General features: G+C 38.5%; 1 protein-coding gene across 1 annotated transcript; it reads right to left on the reverse strand.

Moving 5' to 3' along the window:
- Positions 1-6910: 6910 nt before the first annotated feature.
- On the reverse strand, positions 6911-11798 carry LOC136449208 (neuropeptide FF receptor 2-like). The gene is made up of 4 exons (XM_066449093.1): positions 11468-11798; positions 10901-11000; positions 9322-9427; positions 6911-8663 (listed from the first exon to the last, which is right to left on the reverse strand). Exons 1-4 carry the CDS (start codon positions 11754-11756, stop codon positions 8043-8045), a joined length of 1116 nt encoding a protein of 371 aa, XP_066305190.1. The 5' UTR covers positions 11757-11798; the 3' UTR covers positions 6911-8042.
- Between the last annotated feature and the right edge of the window lie 10815 nt (positions 11799-22613).

Genomic DNA, 22613 nt, shown 5'->3' on the forward strand with positions numbered 1-22613 from the left:
ACTAACTTTCCGAAAGTAGTGGTATATCAGCAAAATATATATAATAGCGAATAAAACATATAGTAGATCGGCTAATCTATCAAATTGAGACAAAACACAAGTGAACACATAGAAACGAGAAACATACTACGAAAACGAGGAAATAACATGTTATCCATTAGCTCTTGTCATTGGTCATAACTAATCTCTACAGTGATGGTAACATGATTGTTTAAGCTACAGACATGTCCTAATCATATGTATCAGAGATTATGATAACTCAGATAATATATGTATACAAAGATACCTCTACGATAGAACACTTATTATAAGCAGCAAGACCATAGAAACACCATTGTTCTAGACCTAATTCAAGTACATGTAAATGATTGTATAGTAAAATAGTTGTATATAAAAAAACAAGATGGTTAATGTAAAAAGTTGTAAGATAGATGTGCCTTCAAATTTGTAGCATGGAGTCTTTCGTGTCTATCGTCTTTGATTTTACAGAACAAGTAAAACCACACAGATCACGAGAAAAACGTAACCTAAGGTTAGTTGTTAATGTATTGTAACTCAACAATAGATTGACTGTGTATTGACTATAGAAAATGTTAGGGTTGCAGCTGATGCTATAAGCAAATGGATTTTGTTAAGAGCCCTTCCACTTTGCAGTGTAGATTGACTTGATTATGACGATAGCTCGATTTTATTCTATCTTCCTAAGATAAGTATACAATGTCATGTTAACGTAAGTCATTGTCACACCACGAGGTGTTTTAAAAAATCTCCTTATTGATGTTGATACAGTGATGCAAAAAAATGTAAATATCGATTTTTCACATCAAAACACCATAGACTATCCGACAAAATAAGTACTATGTAACATACTGAAAGTGATCCAAATAGCCAGTACGGTCTAAACCGTTGCACTAGAACATATGGGTATTATAAGTGTTTGTGACTGCAGGAAAAAAACGTATTTCGGGCTTCCACGGTTGCCCTAAGATCTCTGTGTCGTAGCGCACTTTTAAAATGTTGCCAAAATGTGTTATGCTATATCATCATATCACAATCAAAGTGGGATAATGTGTCACGTATGTACCATATGTATGTATGTATGTATGAAAGTGCAGGTTCTATGTAAATATTATCTTGATGTATTCTTGTAAATACAACCTGTAGAGGCACCAGGCAGTAACGCTTTTGAAACCTGATCAAATGAACTAACGTTATGTACTAGTTTCATTATTGTAGACTATAAGTCACTGTTAGTATGCGCTGATCCGTAGACGATTTATCTTAAAGCTACGCTTAAAATACGCTTTATCTTAATTCCCAAGTTCGAGTACCTCCTCCATGTGAGATCTGACTATCTGCTCTATTATCTATCTTCATTTCTGCTACTCTCTTGTTTTTCAGCATTGCATCGACAAAAAATGTCCGATACGTTTCGCTTCCTTGTTTTTGTCCCGTGTATTGAGAACGTATGCACAATAAAGTGTTCTTCGAAAATCTATTGCTATCGTCATTTCTTCAAACGAACGCGGCAACATCATTATCAGATAGCAAGAATTGGTTATCGAGAGAATGCATGTCTCCAATTTGATCAAGCATATATACTGAGTCACTCCTACTCGCGTCGATATGTATTTCGAAATTTCAAAAATATGGAAATCATAGCCTTTCCACAAACGCCACAAGTTCGATTCTTATGCACAGACATCACTCTATATTTTCAACCTCACTTCTTCACCATACGCGATGCTTATCTCTAACCTTGACGTTCGATAGCACAGGAGTAAAAGCGATGAATCAGACTCCCGATAGGGCTGAATGGGTACTTATCACTGCCATGCTGGATTAGGAAGTACGTCAAAGTATTAAATCGATCGGTGATGATGAAGAGGAGGATTAGGGGTATTTGACTTCTCTAGAAATGCATCTCACCACTTACTGGGCATAAGGTATGGGGATAATAAACGGCCGGCTGTTGTATTGACTTGAACATCTCGCTTTGACATTCGTCCGATGTGTTTCGGCTATTGCCGCAACTCAATTTAGCATCTCTTCTCTTTTATTGGTAACATTGCAGCATCACGTTTGATGACCATAATACTCCGTTGTATATTATTCCTGCCAAGCCCGACAATTGTCGGTTTGCACATGCATGTTCTGTATGCTAGCCCTGGCAATTGTCGGGCTGAGGGTATTTCTACAATGCGTACGTTGCACCCGCGCGGTTGTTGTGAAGCAAAGTAACTTAAAATGAGCAGTATGAAACTAGTACTCCTTGTTTCAAATGTGCCTGAGCACTTCAGCAGTGGGGGTATATTTTTGCTCTGGAAATCCAGCAGTACAAGGGTTAAGGTACTAGACACTGAATATTTCTTGAGGGGAGCTAAGTAACCCATATTCATCAGGGACCACCAACCTTCATTAGACAGAGGTACCGACTTCTAGTCACAATTTACCAACCGTCAAACCTCAGGAAAGGGATATTTACTCAGCAATTGGGACCTCCGTTGTAATGAAAAAGAGGGCTCGTCGAAAATTTGCTGAGTCCCAATTATTGTGCATTGTGGAATATTTTGAATCGTTTTTCATTGTAATGTCTTCCAGTGGTTTTAGGTTTGTCTAATTTTCTCGAACCGATTCGATAGCTGACATTTTCGAAGCAACAAGTGCTTGCTCTTTTCCTGCACTTAAATGGGACAAAGACTGTAAAACCATGATACTGAAGCGCCCCCGCTGATGACCATGATACCTGCAGTGCAGCAAAACATTAACGATGTGCAAGGACGGTTCTGTGGTAATCAAATAAGGACCCCCGTACTCCGTAGTATCAATTTTTAATGACACGAAAGTTCTTAGCGTGTACACTAATGGTGTACAAAATCCCTTCTCAAATAGGGTTTCTACTTGAATGTATCGATTTGATTCTATAAAGTAATAAAATGATCCTGATGTAAAACATAATATCATCAGGACGTTATTACGTTATTTGACATCATTTTCACAGGCTAGGGCATCTTACAAGAGGGCAGATTTTCATCAAATTCACGAATGTCACTTCCCCAATAAATCAACTCCATTAATTTTCATCAATATTAGCATAAAATTTCATCTGTATTGGAACCTAACATATGTTAAGGATTTCGTCCTCCGAAACAAGGATTGCGACTCACCCAGATCTTAGAGCAGTCCTCTGGTCTTCTTCAGGATAACGTAGCACCCGGTTGCTCAGTACATGTCGCCTTCCGGAAGTGTGGTACGAACGCTGGGTCAAAGGTGATTAGAAGCCTGTATCAGCCCCCGTCTCCCTTTCATCATTGTTCATTACTCTTGCAATTTTGTACATTTGATTGAAATCGTGATTAATGCGACTAATTACTAACGGAAAGGTGAATCTACTATAAACCCCTGAGTATTTCAATATTCGTGTTCGACTTCCGTGGCCATGACTTCCTTGCAACACATTAGTCTTCGTTATCCACTATCTTCTGGTTGTCAGCGGTGTTTATTCATGACGGGTTCGATATGCAGTGAGCTTGCTGACCCTGGTAATATACTGATTTTTCTCTGCTGTCAACAACCGCTCAATAGTGAAAAATTGATGACTCTTGAAAATTCAAAGACGTGGAACCTAAGTTCCTTATTAGACAGTTCCACGGCCACAATGTTTTCCATGTTCAGGTATTGTATTGTGGTATTCCTTTGTATTTTGATTGTGTAAAAGGTACATTTGCATTTAGGATATGACAGGCATATGTCAATTTAGAAGATATCTGTCGTTTCAGATGCCAGGGAAACACCACCTATAAAGGAATTCCTGGCGATCAGCTAATATCTTTTGTTTCTCTCTCTGAAATCGTTGCTAGCTCAAACTTGTACTTTTGCTTTTAGATGGCGAATGTTAATGACAGTTGGCCTATGTTGTTAGGCCTTGTTGCTTGAATGTTAAACAAGATTCTTCTCAATATATTCATTGTTATCGTGGTTGCGACGTGAGTTAAATGGTAAGCATGTACTATAGAATCCCTAGGCCAAGCTAACGTCAACTACCAGACCTCCGTCTGTTACAGACAGCCGTGATTTTCACTTTGATGGAGGCTAGTTTCCTGAGAAGGCTCTGCCAGTTTGTTTGTTTTTCGAAGGCTTGCAACTTTGATAGGGCTGATTTGAAAGATTTAAACGCAGGGTTGTTTTCCAAAAGCTGAAAATTGCAGATAGTATTGATTTGATAATATAACTTTGTTACAGCTATCTGGGTTATTTTCCTTTGCTATGGCAATGGAACTTTGAAAACTAGTGGAGAGAAACGTTTGAATCTATTGAATAATACATAATAACTTTTAGGTTCCCTGTGGATTTTATGTGTTTATGTAGTAATGGGGGTCAATTCATCCCCTCAAACTACAGGGAGGTCTCAGTGGGGGATATTCTTTATTGCTTTTGCCCTGGGCAAAGAAGTTTACCTTCACCTATCTGCGGGATAATAAAGATGATCACAACAGTACTTCATGTGATAATTGATTTATATGCATCTTTCCCTTCGATCCAGTCTTAGACTATTACATATTCACTTAGTGTTCCTTTGAGGTCTGAACCGTGCCTCTTGGAGCTAACTAAGATCACTCAACCACCATAGGAGACTGTATTAAAGATAACCTTGTATGCTATCGATCTAAGAAAACTGCAAGGAATTGAAATGATTCAGGTTCAATATGCATTTAAAGTGCTCACGCTTGTGTAATATATTCCCTTCCGTCGTTTTGAATATCTCATTCATTACGAGTCGCTCGTGCTTCGTTGTTTTTACACATCTTTGGCTTTACATGGAGGCTGTATACAGGAACAAATTTTGACTGGACGATGTTCATGCTTGTAAATTTCATTTTGATATTTTTTCTTAAAATGTCTCACATCGTAACATAAACTCTCGCTCTGACATTATACGTGGATTTTTTTTTTGCAAAGAGGTGTGTTTGATTACGCAACATACATATTCAGGTCAAGCGGTAGGAAGCTAATTGTACCATGATATTTGGCGCATGGCATCTACACCAGGGCGCACGAACGCTCTCTCAACAGGCGGTATAGACTTCCCAGCACGTTTGATCAATTGCTGACGTCACGTGTCTGTAAGATCACACGGAACCTCACAGGAAGACTGTAGCAGGACAGTCCAAAAAACTATGCGCTATTTTTGTTTGTGTTGGGTTAATTGTATACTATGGTATTATAGTATTCAGCAGCCACAACAGTGCATTCTCAGTCTACAAAAAGTGCTACCCCCCACACCAATTACGGCACACTATGTTTGATGTGCCAAAAATTGAACTTAGTGCATCATTTTGCTTTCGAATGCATCCGTAAGCCAAAATCCCCCCAAATGTGCTTATTCTAAAGCCCTGGGGCTTAGTTTAATAGTCGACTTCGTCATGAAATCAATGTCTCAACGACAAAAGGGGATTAAGCGAACCTGCAGCTGTCGATAGGCTGAGACAAACCCCCGCCACCGTGTTCGAAATCGTCGGTAGCTCCGTTAGTTGCTTAGCGGTGCGTGGGAAACCGCCTCCCCCACATATCGAACTTGTCTTATCTAACGATATCAACGGCAACGACCGTGAACGCCAAATGATGGTGAGAGAACGCCAGAGCGATCAAACGGGATAAGGAACTGAAAATGACCTGGAAGACATCTATGATGGCTATCTATTACCGATATCTTCCATTGATTGTTTAGATCATTATCCACGTACTTTACGTAAGGTAGCATGATATGGTGTGCTTGCGGTTATGGTTGTGGGTTCTTGGTTCGGATCCCTAGCAGGCCCTAATGTTGAAAGAAAGCCACTTTACACCTATTTCATCCATTCGACTCAGGTGAAAATGAGTACCTAGCTACCTAGGGACGCCTACTCGGATAGGACCTAAAGCCCCCCTCTGGACCCACGGCACGCTGGCGGCGTCGCTGCGGCCGATCGAAATGACAAGAAACTCATCGAATTTCATCGACAAAAAAGAATCTTTTTAATCTTTGAGTGTTTTGTTGTCTTTTTGGGCATACGTGTACGTTTTGAATGATATTCCCATGATGATTATAAAGTCAAGGGCAACACAAATACAGTTTAGGGCGCAGCGACGCCGCCAGCGTGCCGCGGGTCCAGTGAGAGGTGGGCTTTAAGACCCCGTGTTTCAGTAAAGCCACACCTCGAACACGTTCCTGTTCGGTGTCTAGTATTTTGACTTTGTCCAATGAAACAGTATGGTCTTATCACCAGTAATATTTCTATTCCATATTCCTTACAGCCAAAAGGTTGATCTTGAACAAGAATACATTTCAATATAAACTTTTATGTTACGCCCCACGGCGTTATCCGTTTTCTCCGTCCACTCTATGCACCCGGGACAGCCACTCAAGCTATCTTAGCTATCTGAAGAATGGATATATGGGACAATCGAACATAGTGGGATTACCATTTGCCTGATGCTTCAATTTCCTATCAACAGATTCAACTTTACAATCAACTAATCTTATGTTGGCGTCCCTCCAAGAACGACGTGACTCGTTATATATTTGATGTCTCATTACCGCTCAAGGCTCTTACAATTACTAAGCCTTAGATTAGACTGTATCCTATAGGGAACTGTTATGTAGGATGATTGTCATACTACGTAATTTGATGCTAATTGCAAAGTTAGATAACACCTATATAGCCTAGGGCCTGACACTTTCACTTAAGCTTGTTTCCTCGAATAACCATACACTCGTGTGCTATTGAGGAGCGTGGTCCAATACAATGCAAAATCTTGATATTGTCATATAGTACTAACCAAAGCCCGCATTGTGATGCAGTAACACAGGAATATGAATTACACCGTTGAAGACAAAGCAGACATCATTGGTAGTTTCAGAATTTATTGATACATCACACAAAACTTTTACAGACTCAAGAAAACGAAACGTTAACTCATTACTGTGTGTTAAGGTATTCATCAAATCAAGTGGTGGACACTATGGTTTATATTTATGGAATACATATATTGTCACATTAATACGATATATTACAGCAAATAAATCTAATTGGTAATAGAGGAATTGTATTGGTGAGACACTATCACAGGACAAAAGTGCGACAAGTTGGCCAGGTTGTTGACAGTCCTGAAACATTGTGCAATATCTAAAAGAATATATTTATATGTCCAGGTTTATCCCAGTATATTCCAGTATGTATATTCCAATGTGTATATTCAGCACGTAATATCTAGTACCAGCGAGAGCTGCCTTGACTGACTCAGTGTAAAGAACTGTTTCATTCTCGATAAACACGAATACAAATGATGTAGTATTTATATTCAGTATGTATGATGATCCAATATGTATATTCCAGTATGTATATTCTAGCACGTATATTCCAGTGTATAAGTACATAACATCTATTTTAACACATTGTCCCTAATCACCCTAATTGATTATAGCTTATCATGATACTACTCTAACCTTTGCCCAACTGGGTATGGTGTTTTTGTGTTCTGTGCATATAGTGACATCTTTTTACGTGATTTAACATATCTGAGAGAGCGTTACTTTAACAAAGAAAACCCATACAACAAAGAGATAAGTTATCTTATTGGTAAATCATTTACAATTTTGGCAATGTTAAGTATGTACATATCTATAACGAAGGTACTGTGTAAGTGACCCTATAAATGAGTTTTCGTCACATCTCATTCATCAACAGTCAGAAGATTATGTAGTGAGGTCAATGTACAGTTTGATCCACCTCAAGTCACTCTCCTGATATGTAAGGATAGCTGTTTATAATTCCTTTCACATTTCTAACGTTTGTTCACTATAAGACTTTTCATATAACCAGTTGGAAAGTCTTGTCTTTCTTCCTTCATTTTAACGGTCTATTCCCAAAGTGGTTAACCTGAAAAGATTCGTGTACTTTTGTCACAAGTTGACCTAAAATGCCTCCAACGGTTACAGACAAAATATGGCTAGGCAGAGCAGTTATAATTTCCAGGAAATTTAGAGAACGTTCCAGGAACAATCAGACAGCAGCCGGTGGGGCTTCATCACTGGTTTTAGCCGTTGGCGATTTTAAAGGCCTTTTGCGAGTTGAGCGCCTGATAATGGTTCCCTGGCTCACCATCCGACTCTGGAAGGCAGACACGTTTAATCGCCTCATCATCATCAGTGTCCGGAAGGCCGCTCGAAAGTTCTGATTGAAAAAGCCGTAGATGATCGGGTTGATGGCACTGTTGAGGTAGATCAGCCAATGACACGCTGGATACACGTATATCCAGAGGATGTCTAGCTGATCAGGTGACAGCGATCCGTAATCGTTGATCATGGTGATGACATGGATGGGAAGCCACGACAGCGCGAAGAGCACCACCACCGTGAGCAGCATTTTGATAACCTTCATTTTCCTCTGTACGGAAGCTGCTTTGGCCTCTTCTGTAGCCTTGTCTCCGCCAGGTGTCGGTTTGAACCAGACAGCCAATCCTATTTGAGCGTACAGGTACATGATGACTGCCAGGGGGATTATGAAGCAGCAGATGAACAGCACCGTGGTGTAGATCTTGCGCCAGAAGGCTGAAGTTTCTTGGCACAGCGTCAGGATGACTTGGCCATTCTCCACCCAAGCATTTTCCCGAATTAGCAACACCTGTACCGTACATAGCATCATGTTACATTATAAACGGTGGTGCTTAAATGTACCTTAAGTAGCTACAACACTATTGTATTTATTGTATTGTATTGTATTGTATTGTATTGTATTGTATTGTATTGTATTGTACAGCTGCACTTGAATACTAGAGCATCACTTATTGTAAAAAAAATGGTGACTGCAAAAAAAATACAATATTCATTTATTCAAACCACAGGGAGTTTTATAGCCTTAGTTGTTGCCTCAAAGCGTATTGCCAGTTAAAATACCATCGTTGAATTATAACGGAACTTTTATCAATATGAAAAAGGATTTAAGCGTTCTAAGTTATATATTGCCACAGGAGCTAAAGTTAAACCAATGTCAAATCCAAAATGCGGCTAAGGGTTAACAGTGATTTCCCTCGATACCACCTCAATCAATACTTTATTTATTGAAGACTAAAGGTAAGAATCACTATAATCGATTTCAGTTAAGGTACTTTGAACATCTTCAGTAGAATATTGTATTGATTATGTGCAATCACGTTTGTATTCAGCACTTACTGACTGGCTAGCACGCCTTTGCATTTAGTTTGATTTCTGGCCATGAAACTGAATGATGATTGAAAGGTAAAATATTGATGGACAGAACAATATGTATTTTACCACTTTACCTGTGGAATCATAAGGAGGAGAGATAGCATCCATACTCCAGCGGTGACGTACAGCGTGATCCGGCCCGTGAACGTTTGCGTGGTTGGGTACACAATGGCATAGTACCTGCGACGTATATAAAGAAATTTGTTAGAAGCATTTACCCTCTTTTCTTAACTTATAAAACCATTTGAAATATAGACAATGCAATAAAAAACAATACCAGTATAATTCTTTTAAGAAATTGTCATGTTAGTCATGTGGAGTACCATTCTTAGAAACACCACAACCTCACACTAGTAGCATATCATAACGTAAAATGAAAAACAGATTTCCTGTTTAACTTTCTATTTTTTACAAAAACATATTTCCGCACAGTATATTAACCATTCATTCCAAAAATATATAAGCCTGATTATTCATACAACATGCCAAATGATAAACTCATCATCATCTTGAAAATGGAAAAGTAATCGCCTGAATTGGTGACTTGTTAAATTGCAAATGTACATGTGGAACTATTATAGCTGCAATCCAGTGTTGATTTACTTCAAATTGGCTATTAACAACAGCCGTTATCTTTACGATAGTGAGAGTTTGAAGATTTGTATAATTACTGCACTTCTTAAGCCGAAATAGAAACTTTCTGCCCCAGGCTCAAACTGACTTATGTTTTATACAAGCAGGTTAGAGATCTATCACATTTATTAGATCTCTATAATATGAAATAAAATGGGATCTATATAAAATAAAATGTATTGAACTACCGCCATCATAAAGTACTGGAAAATAGTTTCGCTGCCTCAGCTGCTATTTCATGGCCAAATAATAGATACAGTATCTATAAAGCTTTTATAGTGATTGAGTTGCAGCTGGCAAACCTGTAAGCGAGAGGGCATTGGCTGCTTTTAACTTACTCATTTCCTAAAGAGCTGCATTTTACAGCACGCTATCGTTTTGATGTCAATCATAAAAGAACCACCTGAGTAACTTAATCCATTTTGGGGAGTGGTTAAAAGGCATTTCATATCAGCTTCCCGTCAGGAAATGTACATCAAGGCTGTCATTACCAACTGAACACAATTTTCTAAAGCTGTCTGGCAATAATTTGTTGCCTTTTATGTCAGATGACGTCTTTGTCGGTCGACTATATCCCTCTTTGATCAGCAATTGAATCTAGTTCAATCTGCTCTCTCAACAGAATTGTGCTTGTTTTCAGCGTTTTGTGTGTCTTTGTCAAGGTAATGATAAATTGAAAGCAATTGTTTGAATAAACAATGGAACGACGACCGTAAGACAACACTTATGGACTGAAGTTTTGTCCCAAGAGAAAATTGTTCTTTTGCAAGAGGTCGATGCACAGCATACCAAGAATACCCAATTTTATATAGTGCACTACACTGATATCGGGGCGTCAAGATGATATGGCATTCTAGGAGTAATGTATAACACATAGATATAGGTAGTCGCATTCTAATCACAAATTTTCTCATACTTTGTGGCGCTTCAAAGTCCTTAGGTGACTATTAACATTGTCTTCAAAGCAATAACAAGTCATGTCTACGAAATGCAATACATGATAAAGTGATAGGGTCGTACCTGTCTACGGCGATTGCCACCAACGTAAAGACTGAAGCCAGAACAGACACGACTTGCACGGCTGCCGTCAGCTTGCACATCACATTGCCAAAGGGCCATCCTGCCGTGTTAGGAAAAATTTTTATATCATTGTTTTGTTCTATCTTATATAAAATTTTCCTGAAGCAAAGTTCATCAGTAATTTCCAACAGAATGAGAAGGTAAAGCAGTACCAGTCTTTGGCAAAGAAATGGACAATCTACCGCTTCTGTGACGTAACGTTATGCAAATTACACACGTAATGCCTATAAATGCCCCAGTGAGCGGTGGATCATACATGTAAACAAGAAGTTTATGGCGTCCCCCGTCAGGGATGGTTGTAAGGCTCCGATGCTTGTATGTCCAGTTTCCCCATTTTTGAGGAAATTGCATTTCAACTTGCTTTAGAAAGATTTCTACCAACACAGATGAACTTTCAACTTATGGTTAAATCGTTTTTTGTTATTATTATCATTGATAAATAAAGGTGATATCACATCAAACTACGAAATGACACAACATCAAACGGTAATAAAGAACAAAACTCACCGATTATGATGTTGTCCACGAGAGTGAAGGGCATGCAGAAGATGGCTACCAAGATGTCGCTTGCAGCCAGGTTTAAGATGAAGTAGTTCGTCACTGTCCTCATCCGAGGTATCTTCGCCACAACAAAGCAAACCAAACTGTTGCCTACCACGCATAACAAGAAGACTACGAAGTATGATATGGCCAAAATTGCAATTACTGGTACGCTCTGTTTTAAAATGGTGCCTGGGATTTCAAAATTGGTCACATTTCTTGCAGGAATTGTATCATTTTCCACTGTGGCCATCATTGAATGTTTGGTTCTTCAATACTGAGATGGCCCAAGATAAGAATAGGCGATTCGAGAATTTCAAGAATTGGCTACAGTAGGTGTAGGGATATTGTAACAAGAAGATATTTTCAGCTAATTTCTGTGTGCTTGGGTTGTGTTATTAAAATTTTGCAACCCTAGTCACACAACAAGACAAGATATGATGATGATGAAAGCCTTGAATATTCTTTGCATTGATTTTTTCCCAACGGAGGAAGCACCTTCCTTTTAAAGCAAGTAGTCTCTCAGAAGTGGTCACGACCCATCGCTCAAAGGCAATATCACCAGCCAGAATGTTTGTTATTCTAATAGCTTTTAAAACGATGTGTTACTCTTGACTTTTACCGCTGAATATAAACACATTGGAAGTGTCCTCCATCAATCCACTACTTAGGATTGTTCCGGCTTTTTACAGGTGTTGGACTCAGATAACATAACTTTGAAAGCCGTGGTAGATGAATAATTTTGAACAAGAAAAATATGGGGCATGAATATTTGTGTCTATGGCTAATAGTCTCCCTTCGGCCCTACTATTTTGCTTCTTATGATTCGTCTTCCTCCTCTAAGGTTTCTTGAGGTAAGAAAATTTATGAGTTCCTTCCTGTTCTTGCAACTCGTTGTTCGGCGAAGATCAGAACCCCGCAGATCTATGTGAACGTGAACAAGGCAGGAGTTTGTACTGTATTTGTTTCTTCAGGTTTTCAGGAGAGAAGTCGCAGAGCTCAACGACGTTTGAAGCTAACGACACCCAACTAGATGACCTGTATAGAACAAAAAATACAATAATGTTCATTATTATTGATTGCTATTATGTTATGCACTCCAAACATTCCTACAGTTCCCTAAATAGCTTCCTCATAGCTGCGCTTGTGAATCATTGGAATATAGGATTCTTATAGGATTCTTATAACATATCCTTGAGCACATTTACCAGGCGACGTTTTTCCTCAACTACCTTCTTCAGAGCCTGAATGGACTACAATGTGTAATAGAGTCTTTTCAGGCCGTAATGGCAGTATGTGAGGGGCTTCTAAAACGTAGGCCAGGTAAATGTTTCCTAGGTTGTGTTATAAGTACCATATATTTCCATAGATAGTTCTAGCTAGAATACAGCTGAACTAATGTTCTGGAGTTAAAGGTGCCCTAAGCGATTTCAGTGGGTAAAACTTGAAATATTCTGGGGAAGGCAATTCTGTTTGGTGAGGTTGAAATCTACATTTACTTCCCTATATTAGCACATCTGCATCATTATTTCATACTTTGGGCGTTTAAAAATAGCACAGAAGCAAGCAACAAAAGGAGAATTTTATTTATTGGGTCCCCCAAAAAATCAGCCCAGAATCCAGCCGTAACTGTTTTCTGTCGACAATTTTCGGTAACTTCCGGCCGCGTGACGTCACAATGCCCAAGCACATTGAGCCATGGCCACGTGATTATTTCTTCGGAAGCGTTTGGGACTTATCGGTCAGAATCTTGCATGTTCGGACGATTTGAAATGATGGCTGGCCTCCAAGTGCTCAGATTTTTCACCACACAACGACATCACATTTTTGCTCCATGATGGTCGATATGCGATAGGATAGTGTTATCTAAACTTACTATGGATAGAAATCAGAAAAAAAATTGATTTTGAATATATGACTTTCAGCGCCCTAATATTGCTTAGGTTGCCTTTAACAGAGCAAAAAACAATTTTGCACGAATCATTTTCAACTGCATTTTCTTCTGCTTCCTTCTCTGTTATCTACATAATTTATCATATTGCATACGATAAGACAGTATTTCGTACCAATGGCAGCCCACACTAGATGGAGTAGTAGATGGAAGTCAGTGAAAACCTCAGTCAGTGAGAAGACAGCACCTCTCTCTCCACTGAATCTGCGTGAAAACAAAGACGTATAAGCTCAAAACAGACAAAAGGGCAAGAAGCTTACACTAAAGTGTTTGCGTTTGTGCCATACGATAAGAGGGTGTTTCAAGTAAGCATGATGTAGTTTCTATGTCAGCGCCTAGATCGGAAAGAGAACGTTCGCACAGCAATGCAAAGATAGCAAAATCATAATCGACCTCCCTTGCAAAGCAGAGGTAACAACCTCTGGTTTCCTTTGAAATTTCAAAACCTTGGTAAGAATGAAGCTATTTATGGATTTGGGGCAGTTCTAGGCATTGTCTACACCCCTACGGATTAATGTATATCAATTTCGCCTCAAAGCTATAAACAGGATGAAACCAGACACGAAAAACGAAGACATCAAAGCACTTCTCATTAATATCCAGACAAAATTAGATTGAAAATGATTTTGTCTGGATATTAGTGAGGAGTCATTTGATGTCTTCGTTTTTCTTGTCTGGCTTCAGCCTGTTCATAGAGCTTTCTGACTAGGTGATTGGATAACGTGGTTATAGATACTGACATACTTAGCCATCACTACTGACTACTGTCGCAGTTTATTGCAGTAACATTAGATACATCTTCGATGTAACGTTCAGATCAACAGAAATAGGAACTAAGGACTTTAACAACAGTAAAACATTTGCTTCACTTTCTTTTTAAAGGTAGTCAAACGGTTTCATGTCCACCAACTGCTGCAGTAAGACTTGCCAATAACCCTAACGCTTCCGACACCTATACCTCGGACCATATTCCAGAGCCAGCAACGCACAGGTCAAACTTAGGCTAAAACATGGCAACTTTAATTTCTGCAAATGGTTTCATGTCTCGAGCTGTTACTTGAGATAATCCTACTATAATTGAAAACTGGTAGTAAAATCCGGCTTAATGGCTATGGTAAAAGTTTGATTCTTGACCCTTGAAGCTCTTTTTCCAAGGGAACATGTGGGATTTTACAACCGTTTCCTTGTAAATTATAAATTTTTCGCAGTTATGTGACTCAAGTACCCTCATCACAGACAGAAAAACAATCATTGACTGACAAGTGAATATACCGTTTGGTTCCAGTTAACTGAAATATGTTGACACAGGATACGTGCTTTTTTTTTGATATTCCTATTCATCATCATAATTCTTCCTCGTTACAGAGATGTACGCATTAGTTCATCAACCATTGCAGTTCGTCATTCGATATCTGAAAGCATCAAATAACTAGCTAAGGCTAAATGTATCCAGTATTTTCATATACAACATATTTCTCTCCACTAATTGCGTTTAACGTATTATGAACATCATATATTAGATGTGAAGCACCGTTGTTGACGAAGGCGTCGCATATACATCTCTCAAGGCATGGTAAAAAGTCCGTTTATTCATTACCACGCCCTTTCACAATCAAAGACCAGATTCATACTGATTTCAAAATTTGCATGAAAATCATGAACTGCTGATGTGTCATCGATAGTTATCGCATATAAGGGGAAACTTGTCACTAGATTAGTTTTGTAATCATGATATATAATGCAAGGGAAAGATTTCGGGGAAAAAACAAATGAGATTATGTAAATTTAGTTCGATTATTGTGATGAGGCAACCCCATGAAACAAAGTAATTGGAATTTATTCTAAAGGCGTCCTGATTACCACCATAATTTTGGTAAAAGGTCATGTGCTGAAGTTAGTCACAACCTCACAGTGGCCTCAAGACTAACAATGAACAACAATTTTCGTGCATCACGATCAACATTGATTTGTGCCTGTCATAATGAGCTTTTAGTGTTGACAGCATGGGCTTGATTTTATGAATTATTGTGGATTATCGATCTAACGAGCGAAGAATCTAATAATATCACTTGGTTAGTGGTCATCATCATTAGAGTGCAATCGTACCGTAGAGGGATTTCAAGGCAGTCTGTATCAATTCACAAGGGATAGATAGATCACGCATTGGGACTACCCACCTACCATATGCATGCGGTTCAATGCTTGTGACAGGCAGGATGTTCATAGACGTCGTTCATTTTGTATACCTAAGCACTGTGATTCAGCCTTTTGATTGTCGTTGCAAAGTTATTTGAATATAAAAACGTAGCCCTACGCTTGACAGTACAAAGTCCTAAGTTTGCCTGAAATTAACCGTGTCTATACTCTTTTTACAGAGGTCGCAACCGTCAACCAGTAAACGGCCAAAGATATAATTTGTAGTTCAGATGAATTTCATAGCTTAGATAATGAAGTATACTTTTTTAGGATTTGTGTGTTTTGTTGTATTTCATATCATACTTTTACATCATAGATCATATTCAATTCATAAAGTCTCAGGCCATACAAATTCAGCTTTCATCGCCCAACGGTCTCCATTCGAATCCATTCAATCGAATCCAATGATTAAGTACTTCCACGCCCTTTTACTCCCTTGGCCCACATACTGAGATGATGGCATGCATGATGCATTTGCAAGTGACATGAGATTACCATTTTTCAATTAGGTTATAACATTCATTGGGGACTGCGCATGACAGCCTTTACATCAATTATTAGATTTATTAAAAGTAATGCATACTTGATTATAACCTTGGACCATGACGAACATCATGTTATACGGCAATTACGTATGTATGTTGAAATCGTTTTACTTATTACGCCCCAATCGTGGATCTTTGCCAATGAAGAAAGCGTTATGAGCAAAGAATTGTAATGAAGTTCGCTTTGAGAACCAGTTAAGTTTGTTACAGACGTAGGCAAGACTGAAGAATAGATTGAATTCAAAGATGCAAGAAATAAATATTCTACTTCTTTTTTTACCCTGACGTATTTTCTTAGGTACCTGTATTGTGTATAACAATACCAATGCACTGAGCTCCCTAATCACCCTGGATACCATGTTAAAAGGAAAAAATTGCTGGAGAAAATTACATATAGTTTCAGTAACATTGACCGAAGATCATATTACGAACATTAATCTACCAGCCCTTGTAATCTTTTATGCGATCACATCTTTACTGAACGAATTTTAAGCTAAGTCGTAATATTGAAATGCATGTCTACATTGTTCACCTTTGCACCAATATAAATCTCTGACTCAGTATGAAGAGAGTCTGCTCTAAACTTCAGTCGTACCAGCTTGAGTGAGAGTCATGTGTCATTAAGTTGAAACGATGGACCATGAATTAACCACGGGCAAAACTTTATGGGACTACGTTTGACATACTTTATCATACTTAAACCGAATATCTCTCAAAGAGGGACATCTCGAAAGCGTTTGCCACACCATGTAGAATCGCTTACCTTCTATATGGCTCTCTGTTACCTTTACCTTTACTAAGACGTATATCTACAAGTATATCCTCATGCCTGAGGGTCGGGGACTATGGTAGAGTCCAGTACCAGCCTCCTGTACTCCTCTCTGTTACAACTCGTGTGTTATTAAGCTTACGCCGGATTTAAGGCTACAGCTAAGTGGCAGTATAGATCTCCTTAATATAGGTAAAATCAATACCAGTAAATGGTGCGTTGTTTGATCATGCTGTTAGTAAGTAAACTTTCTACACTGAAAGGTCAAACATCTGACGCCAAGCACTGAATACGTGACGACTTTCATCCTCCTTTCATCCGACTTTCATCCTGTCTGACCTTTGTACCAGCATCAGACATTAAGAGTTTCATATATAATACATTTGGACAGTTTATATTTTTGAAGTTTAAAGCCGCATTGTAACATTACTGGCGACTTAAAAAAGCACCATGTTTAACCTCAGTTGACGATGACTGATTACGCTACTTTTATCTATTTTTGGTAAAGTTGAAATATGCCAAAATGAATTATTCTAGAACCTCTTGCCTCGGTAGCAAACCACTTACATGGACTACAATAAATCAGAATTGTCGAGCGTATGCACTATGCATATGGTGAGGGATACGGGTCAATAACCGACTTTTTTAGGTCAAGGGCACGATTGAGAATAATGCACATCATAGTCCGATGAACCACTTTATGATGGGCAACCTATGTTAGAGTTCAGTACCCCTGATCCCATTCCAAACACTTAAAGTACATACTTGAGCTCCATCTATGAGAGGGCTTCATAATCATAACCTTCTTAAGGTAAGATGAGAGATTGTAACTTCAACAGTCTTTGGCACATCAAGAAGGCTTCATGGTGATGATGATAGATGATGGAGGCATGTATTGATCGAAGGAACTTTGCGAGTCCATTTCCAAAATGTCGGATGTTCTGCCTGGTCCATCATATGGCAAAGCAAAGATTGATATAACCTCCTTCGCATGGGAGTCAAAAGTGACAGGCTTTTCTTTAGGTATATAATTGCTGAAGGAGATAGCAGTTCTCACGTTTGGTCGATGTATAGTCAATATATGCAGCTGCTTCATATACTGCCCATGCATCTCACACCTTTCTTATGATAAATGGGTTCGCCAGCCTACGTTCGCGTGCATTTAGATAGGTTGACTGAAAGATATCATGAATATCAACAGACCGTGTCATAGACGCCTGGTCTGAAGTGGCGAAAAGTACTAGCAGCTGTTTCTTAATTCCTAATTCTCCACTATTTGATTCTAATTTTCTCGGATATAAATAGTCCTAATATGTTTGCTCTCTTTTAAGAAATGTTCTTTCCTCCTAGCAACCAAACAAATACATGTAGATGCGTATGATCGTATTGACATTAGCTGTTAACGGTGATTAAATGGACCGTGTGAATAATTAGCAGACTTTGGCACACACAAAACTAAGATAGATCTAATAAAGTTTGCAAGATGCTGTGGCTCCTCTTTAATGTCTAAATAGATCTATCGATGGCAAAGACCGTATCAAAAAAGCAAAAGGACTTTTATTTGCTGCCCTTTGAATACGGTCTTTGCCACCGATATATCTGCTTGGAGATTAGTTCCTCTTGAGGAGAATTCGTATTAGCCACATGCAGTTAAAAGGGCTGAGCAGATTCATCTATCTATTCATTACAGAGGAAACAGGACTCATTTTTTTGCAATCCCATCCATATATAGATATGCAAATGTATATCCTCATAGCTAACATACAACTAAATGATCCACAATTATGCAAATGAAAAACAAACACTAACGAAAGGTGACGTGTTCTTAGAAATCGCGTCCTCGGTAATCCTAACGAAGACTAGATTTGTGAGTCCAATCATAAGTTTGTGAGTCCAATCTCCGTGTTGAAAAATAGCTAAACTTTTAACAAACAAAGAGTCGAAATAAATTGTATTTGATGGATATGTCCGGAGTGACTTAACTTGACCATTACATTGTCGCCATACTGTCGGCCTCTTCTCCAGAACGGCAACAGTGCCAAGTGACTAATGACGATCATCATATTCACAGCCAGAACAGGGATTTCCCAATGGGCGTTCAGCTTCGCTTTGAACAAGTAAAATCTGTATTCGCTCGTGTTTTAGCAAGAATGTGGTTCGTAAACCCATCAATAACGACATTGATCTTTTTTTTACTCGATATTCCCCATGCCAAAGAAATTACGACCAATAGCGCCAACTCATCGAAAAGTTACGCACCCTTTGCACCGAGATGGCGACCATTGGGCGACTTAAGATCACATTTGTTGTTAAATCGAATCTCAATGATTGAAAAATGCTTTTTGCACGTTTTGTGTTTGTTTTTTAATCCATACTTTTACATGATGGATCATACTAATCCAATTTTGGTGCCTCAACGGTCTCCGTACAGTGTAAAGGGGGCCTTAAAAACTACTAGGACTTACTTGAACAAACAATTGTGCAAGCTTGCAACTTCAGGAAACGAACACAAACACCACTCGAAGAGTAATTATTTGACACGTTTAGAAACTCGACCCATATCTGTGCATATCAAATTTTGATGATGTGGACATTCTGATTGGCTGTACTTTTCAACTCGTTTCGCAGAAAAAACACTTTTATGACTCTATATCATCTTACTTGATCCAAAATTTATAACATCATTACCACTGTAGGAAATGTGGAATGTCATAAATAACAGCAACAAAAAACTTTTCCATAAATATCTGTATTTATCCCCTGCTTCCCGGGGATAATAAAATCTCATAGCCTAATGCTATAAATACAACATTATTAGGCTAACGGGTACGGGTATGAAGAAGTATCAGATCTACATTTTTCTTAATTCACATTCATCTATTGAGCATTAAACAAGAAGCAAATATGTTTTTGAAGGTCTTCTGCTCATAGAATACAGATGACGATCAAAAATAACAAAAGGAACAGATAATTGCAACGTAACATATAACTCAGGTAAGCAGCAAATAACAAGACAAACTAAGTCAACATCATAACATAAAAATAACAGTCATACAGCGGAAGGAATCAATAGTTATAAAGGTTACATATCAGTCTAATCAACAGCAATAGCAAAACGAACTGAATCAAGATTATAACAGAACATACACAAGCTGGCTTACCAATCCAACTAAACTAGGCGAATCTTCCGGTCTTTGAAATAAAATTGAACACAATATCGATAACTTGCACGTTGTTGCTTCATTCAATTTCCACTCATTCTACCAACGTTATATTTGTGATACTTATTCAAGCAAGATGGTGTAGGCTTTTGAACGTCTTATATGGAGACTTCAAATGTTGAGAGGTAGTAGCTCACAATTGCAGCTATATCTAACGCCTTTGGTAATCTCATTTATCGGATGTAACCTTCAGTTAAACCTGTTAGGTGGGGCTTTGAGCTCCTGCAAGACGATGATTGAGATACTGCACTTAATTAGTTTAGCTATTTCCATATGAAGGCTGTTCCCAATTTGGATACGGTTACTATCATTTAATGACCTTTAGCTGTCACATCTCTGAGGCTTAATTGCTTCAAAAATAAATCTTGTTTAGTCAGCAATTCATCGCATGCAATTTGACAGATATGAAAATCAATGTTACTCATCAGTAATTGTAATGCTGGATGCAGATATCCTCCAATTCATACTTAGCAAATAACTGTACGTATACATAACAAATACATGAAGATTGTTTGGAAAAAATGAACTAATTCATGCAGGAAATAAAGCTTCGAATCAATGCAGGCTAGTGATGTAAATCATACATAAATGAGTAGTTGTCCAATACTATTTTCAAATAGCCTAGCATGTTCAATAGTCGTGGTTTCCATTCTATCCAAGCGAACGTTTATCTCGTAAGTGCAGGCCATAGAACATCAACTGCAATGAATGATTCTGACACCTTCCGTAACTTGATTTTCGAAAAATGCTACAGCTCACTGGCACAAGCAAATTTGATGGTAAATTGCGGTAACTAAATACGAGGAAAGATGAGAGATTCAAGTGAGATGACAATTTTCTAGAAAAATATATTTTTGTCTTGAGTTTCTATGCAGTTGTGCTGGCAAAACTGCCTTAGCTATCAGCTAGAAGCAGCAAACCACCAAGCATTTGCACAGATTTCTCTAGTGTACATCACAAACCCACAAATTCTGAAAAAGTTGGGCCTTTTGTCTTCCACTGCTTCCAAAAAGTCAAACCAAGCTTGTGAAAATTGTTACAACGATGTCAATCACAGTTCACTGTCAAATGCATGTTTTTTCCTTATATTTTTAATGTACCTACAATTAGCCCTCGGGCATAAACTTGCAAGAAAACTTTCCATTGTTTTGCCTCTTCTTGCATCGTTGGATGTTCTATAGTAGACGTTGGTTCGTACACTGCTACGTGACAGGAAGTTCATCAGACAGGTCTTAGTGTCTCCAACCGTTTCAAGTTGTTATCTGATGAACCTTCGTGAAGGTTAGATAGGTTTCATAAAAGGACGTTAACACTGTGTCCTGAACTCACCAAAAGGTCGTTGCTCAAAAACGTCTATCTAAAACATCGACGTAGCTTGAATTTCAAACCATGGTTTGTAGAAACGGGCTTACAAAAGCTATATAATGGCTACATTACTCCACAGACGACACTTTCGTAACCCCAGAAGCGGGGGTATTGACCCCTCCACCCTATCTCTATTTCATCATTCCCTGGGTATACAACTGTGTTCCAGGCCGTCCAGTAAAGCAGAGACCGGATTACGACTTCGTAATTGCATCTGTCTCGGTGTGTATGGTGTGATTACATTTGGCCAAAAGCCAACAGAGGCCAGGGTTTAGCGCTTACAATCTTTTATTTGTCTATATCGTATCACACGATTTAGGAATACCGTCAAGGTCTCTTAAATTCTACCACGCAAAACTAATAATAATTTCCGCAGGGACGTTCAGCTTGCCGTAAAGTAAGTCTGGATGACAAACATTTAACTGTTTATTACTAAGTTCCTGTGCACTAATGTCCTTGACCTATCCCATGTGCAAAGGCTGTCACAGGAAAAGCAAGAAAACAAGAATACGACAAAGAAGCTTAACTGTTTAATTACACATTTCAGACAATGTGTAATCAATTTGTAATCATTAGCTGTGAGATAGGTTTATCAAATTCCAATTTGGAAGTCTTAATCACAGCAGATGAACTAGTACCATCTCGCACATCCGAAATTAATGAAAGTATTTTGGGAAAATTTCAATTGCTGCTGTCTTCATAAATCATGACGCCGGAGCAAGCTGTTAGGTAAACTCAAACAGAAGGTGTTTTCACTAGGTCACGAATACCAGGAGTGAAGTATTGCAGCAAACTAAAGTCTCTTGTAGAAACTGCCTACATATAAAGTCCAGAAGAAACTGTCACAGCCTCTGAATAAAAGAAAGATTCGTACTTCATCTAACATCTAGGAGTCGTGCTGCTTCTTTGTCTTCACAAATCACTTTTTCATATATGGCCTTTACACAATCGATATCGCTACCAGCACCATCCCTGTTTGCTGCCAACATATAAGCCTGATGGCTTCTTAAGGTCTTGCGGGACAAGGTTATTCGAGTTTTTATCCTTCGAGATGCTGAAGCAATAT

This window comes from Branchiostoma lanceolatum, chromosome 14 (assembly GCF_035083965.1).
Source record: "Branchiostoma lanceolatum isolate klBraLanc5 chromosome 14, klBraLanc5.hap2, whole genome shotgun sequence".
Classification (NCBI taxonomy): domain Eukaryota; kingdom Metazoa; phylum Chordata; class Leptocardii; order Amphioxiformes; family Branchiostomatidae; genus Branchiostoma; species Branchiostoma lanceolatum.

What these genes read in the sequence shown, in the direction of transcription:
- LOC136449208 (XM_066449093.1), bottom strand. Translation starts at nt 11,756, where the DNA reads ATGATGGCCACAGTGGAAAATGATACAATTCCTGCAAGAAATGTGACC. An exon ending in CGTGGACAACATCATAATCG is followed by an intron (nt 11,001 to 11,467) that starts GTGAGTTTTGTT and finishes CTAACACGGCAG; the next exon opens with GATGGCCCTTTGGCAATGTG. An exon ending in GTGGCAATCGCCGTAGACAG is followed by an intron (nt 9,428 to 10,900) that starts GTACGACCCTAT and finishes TATACGTCGCAG; the next exon opens with GTACTATGCCATTGTGTACC.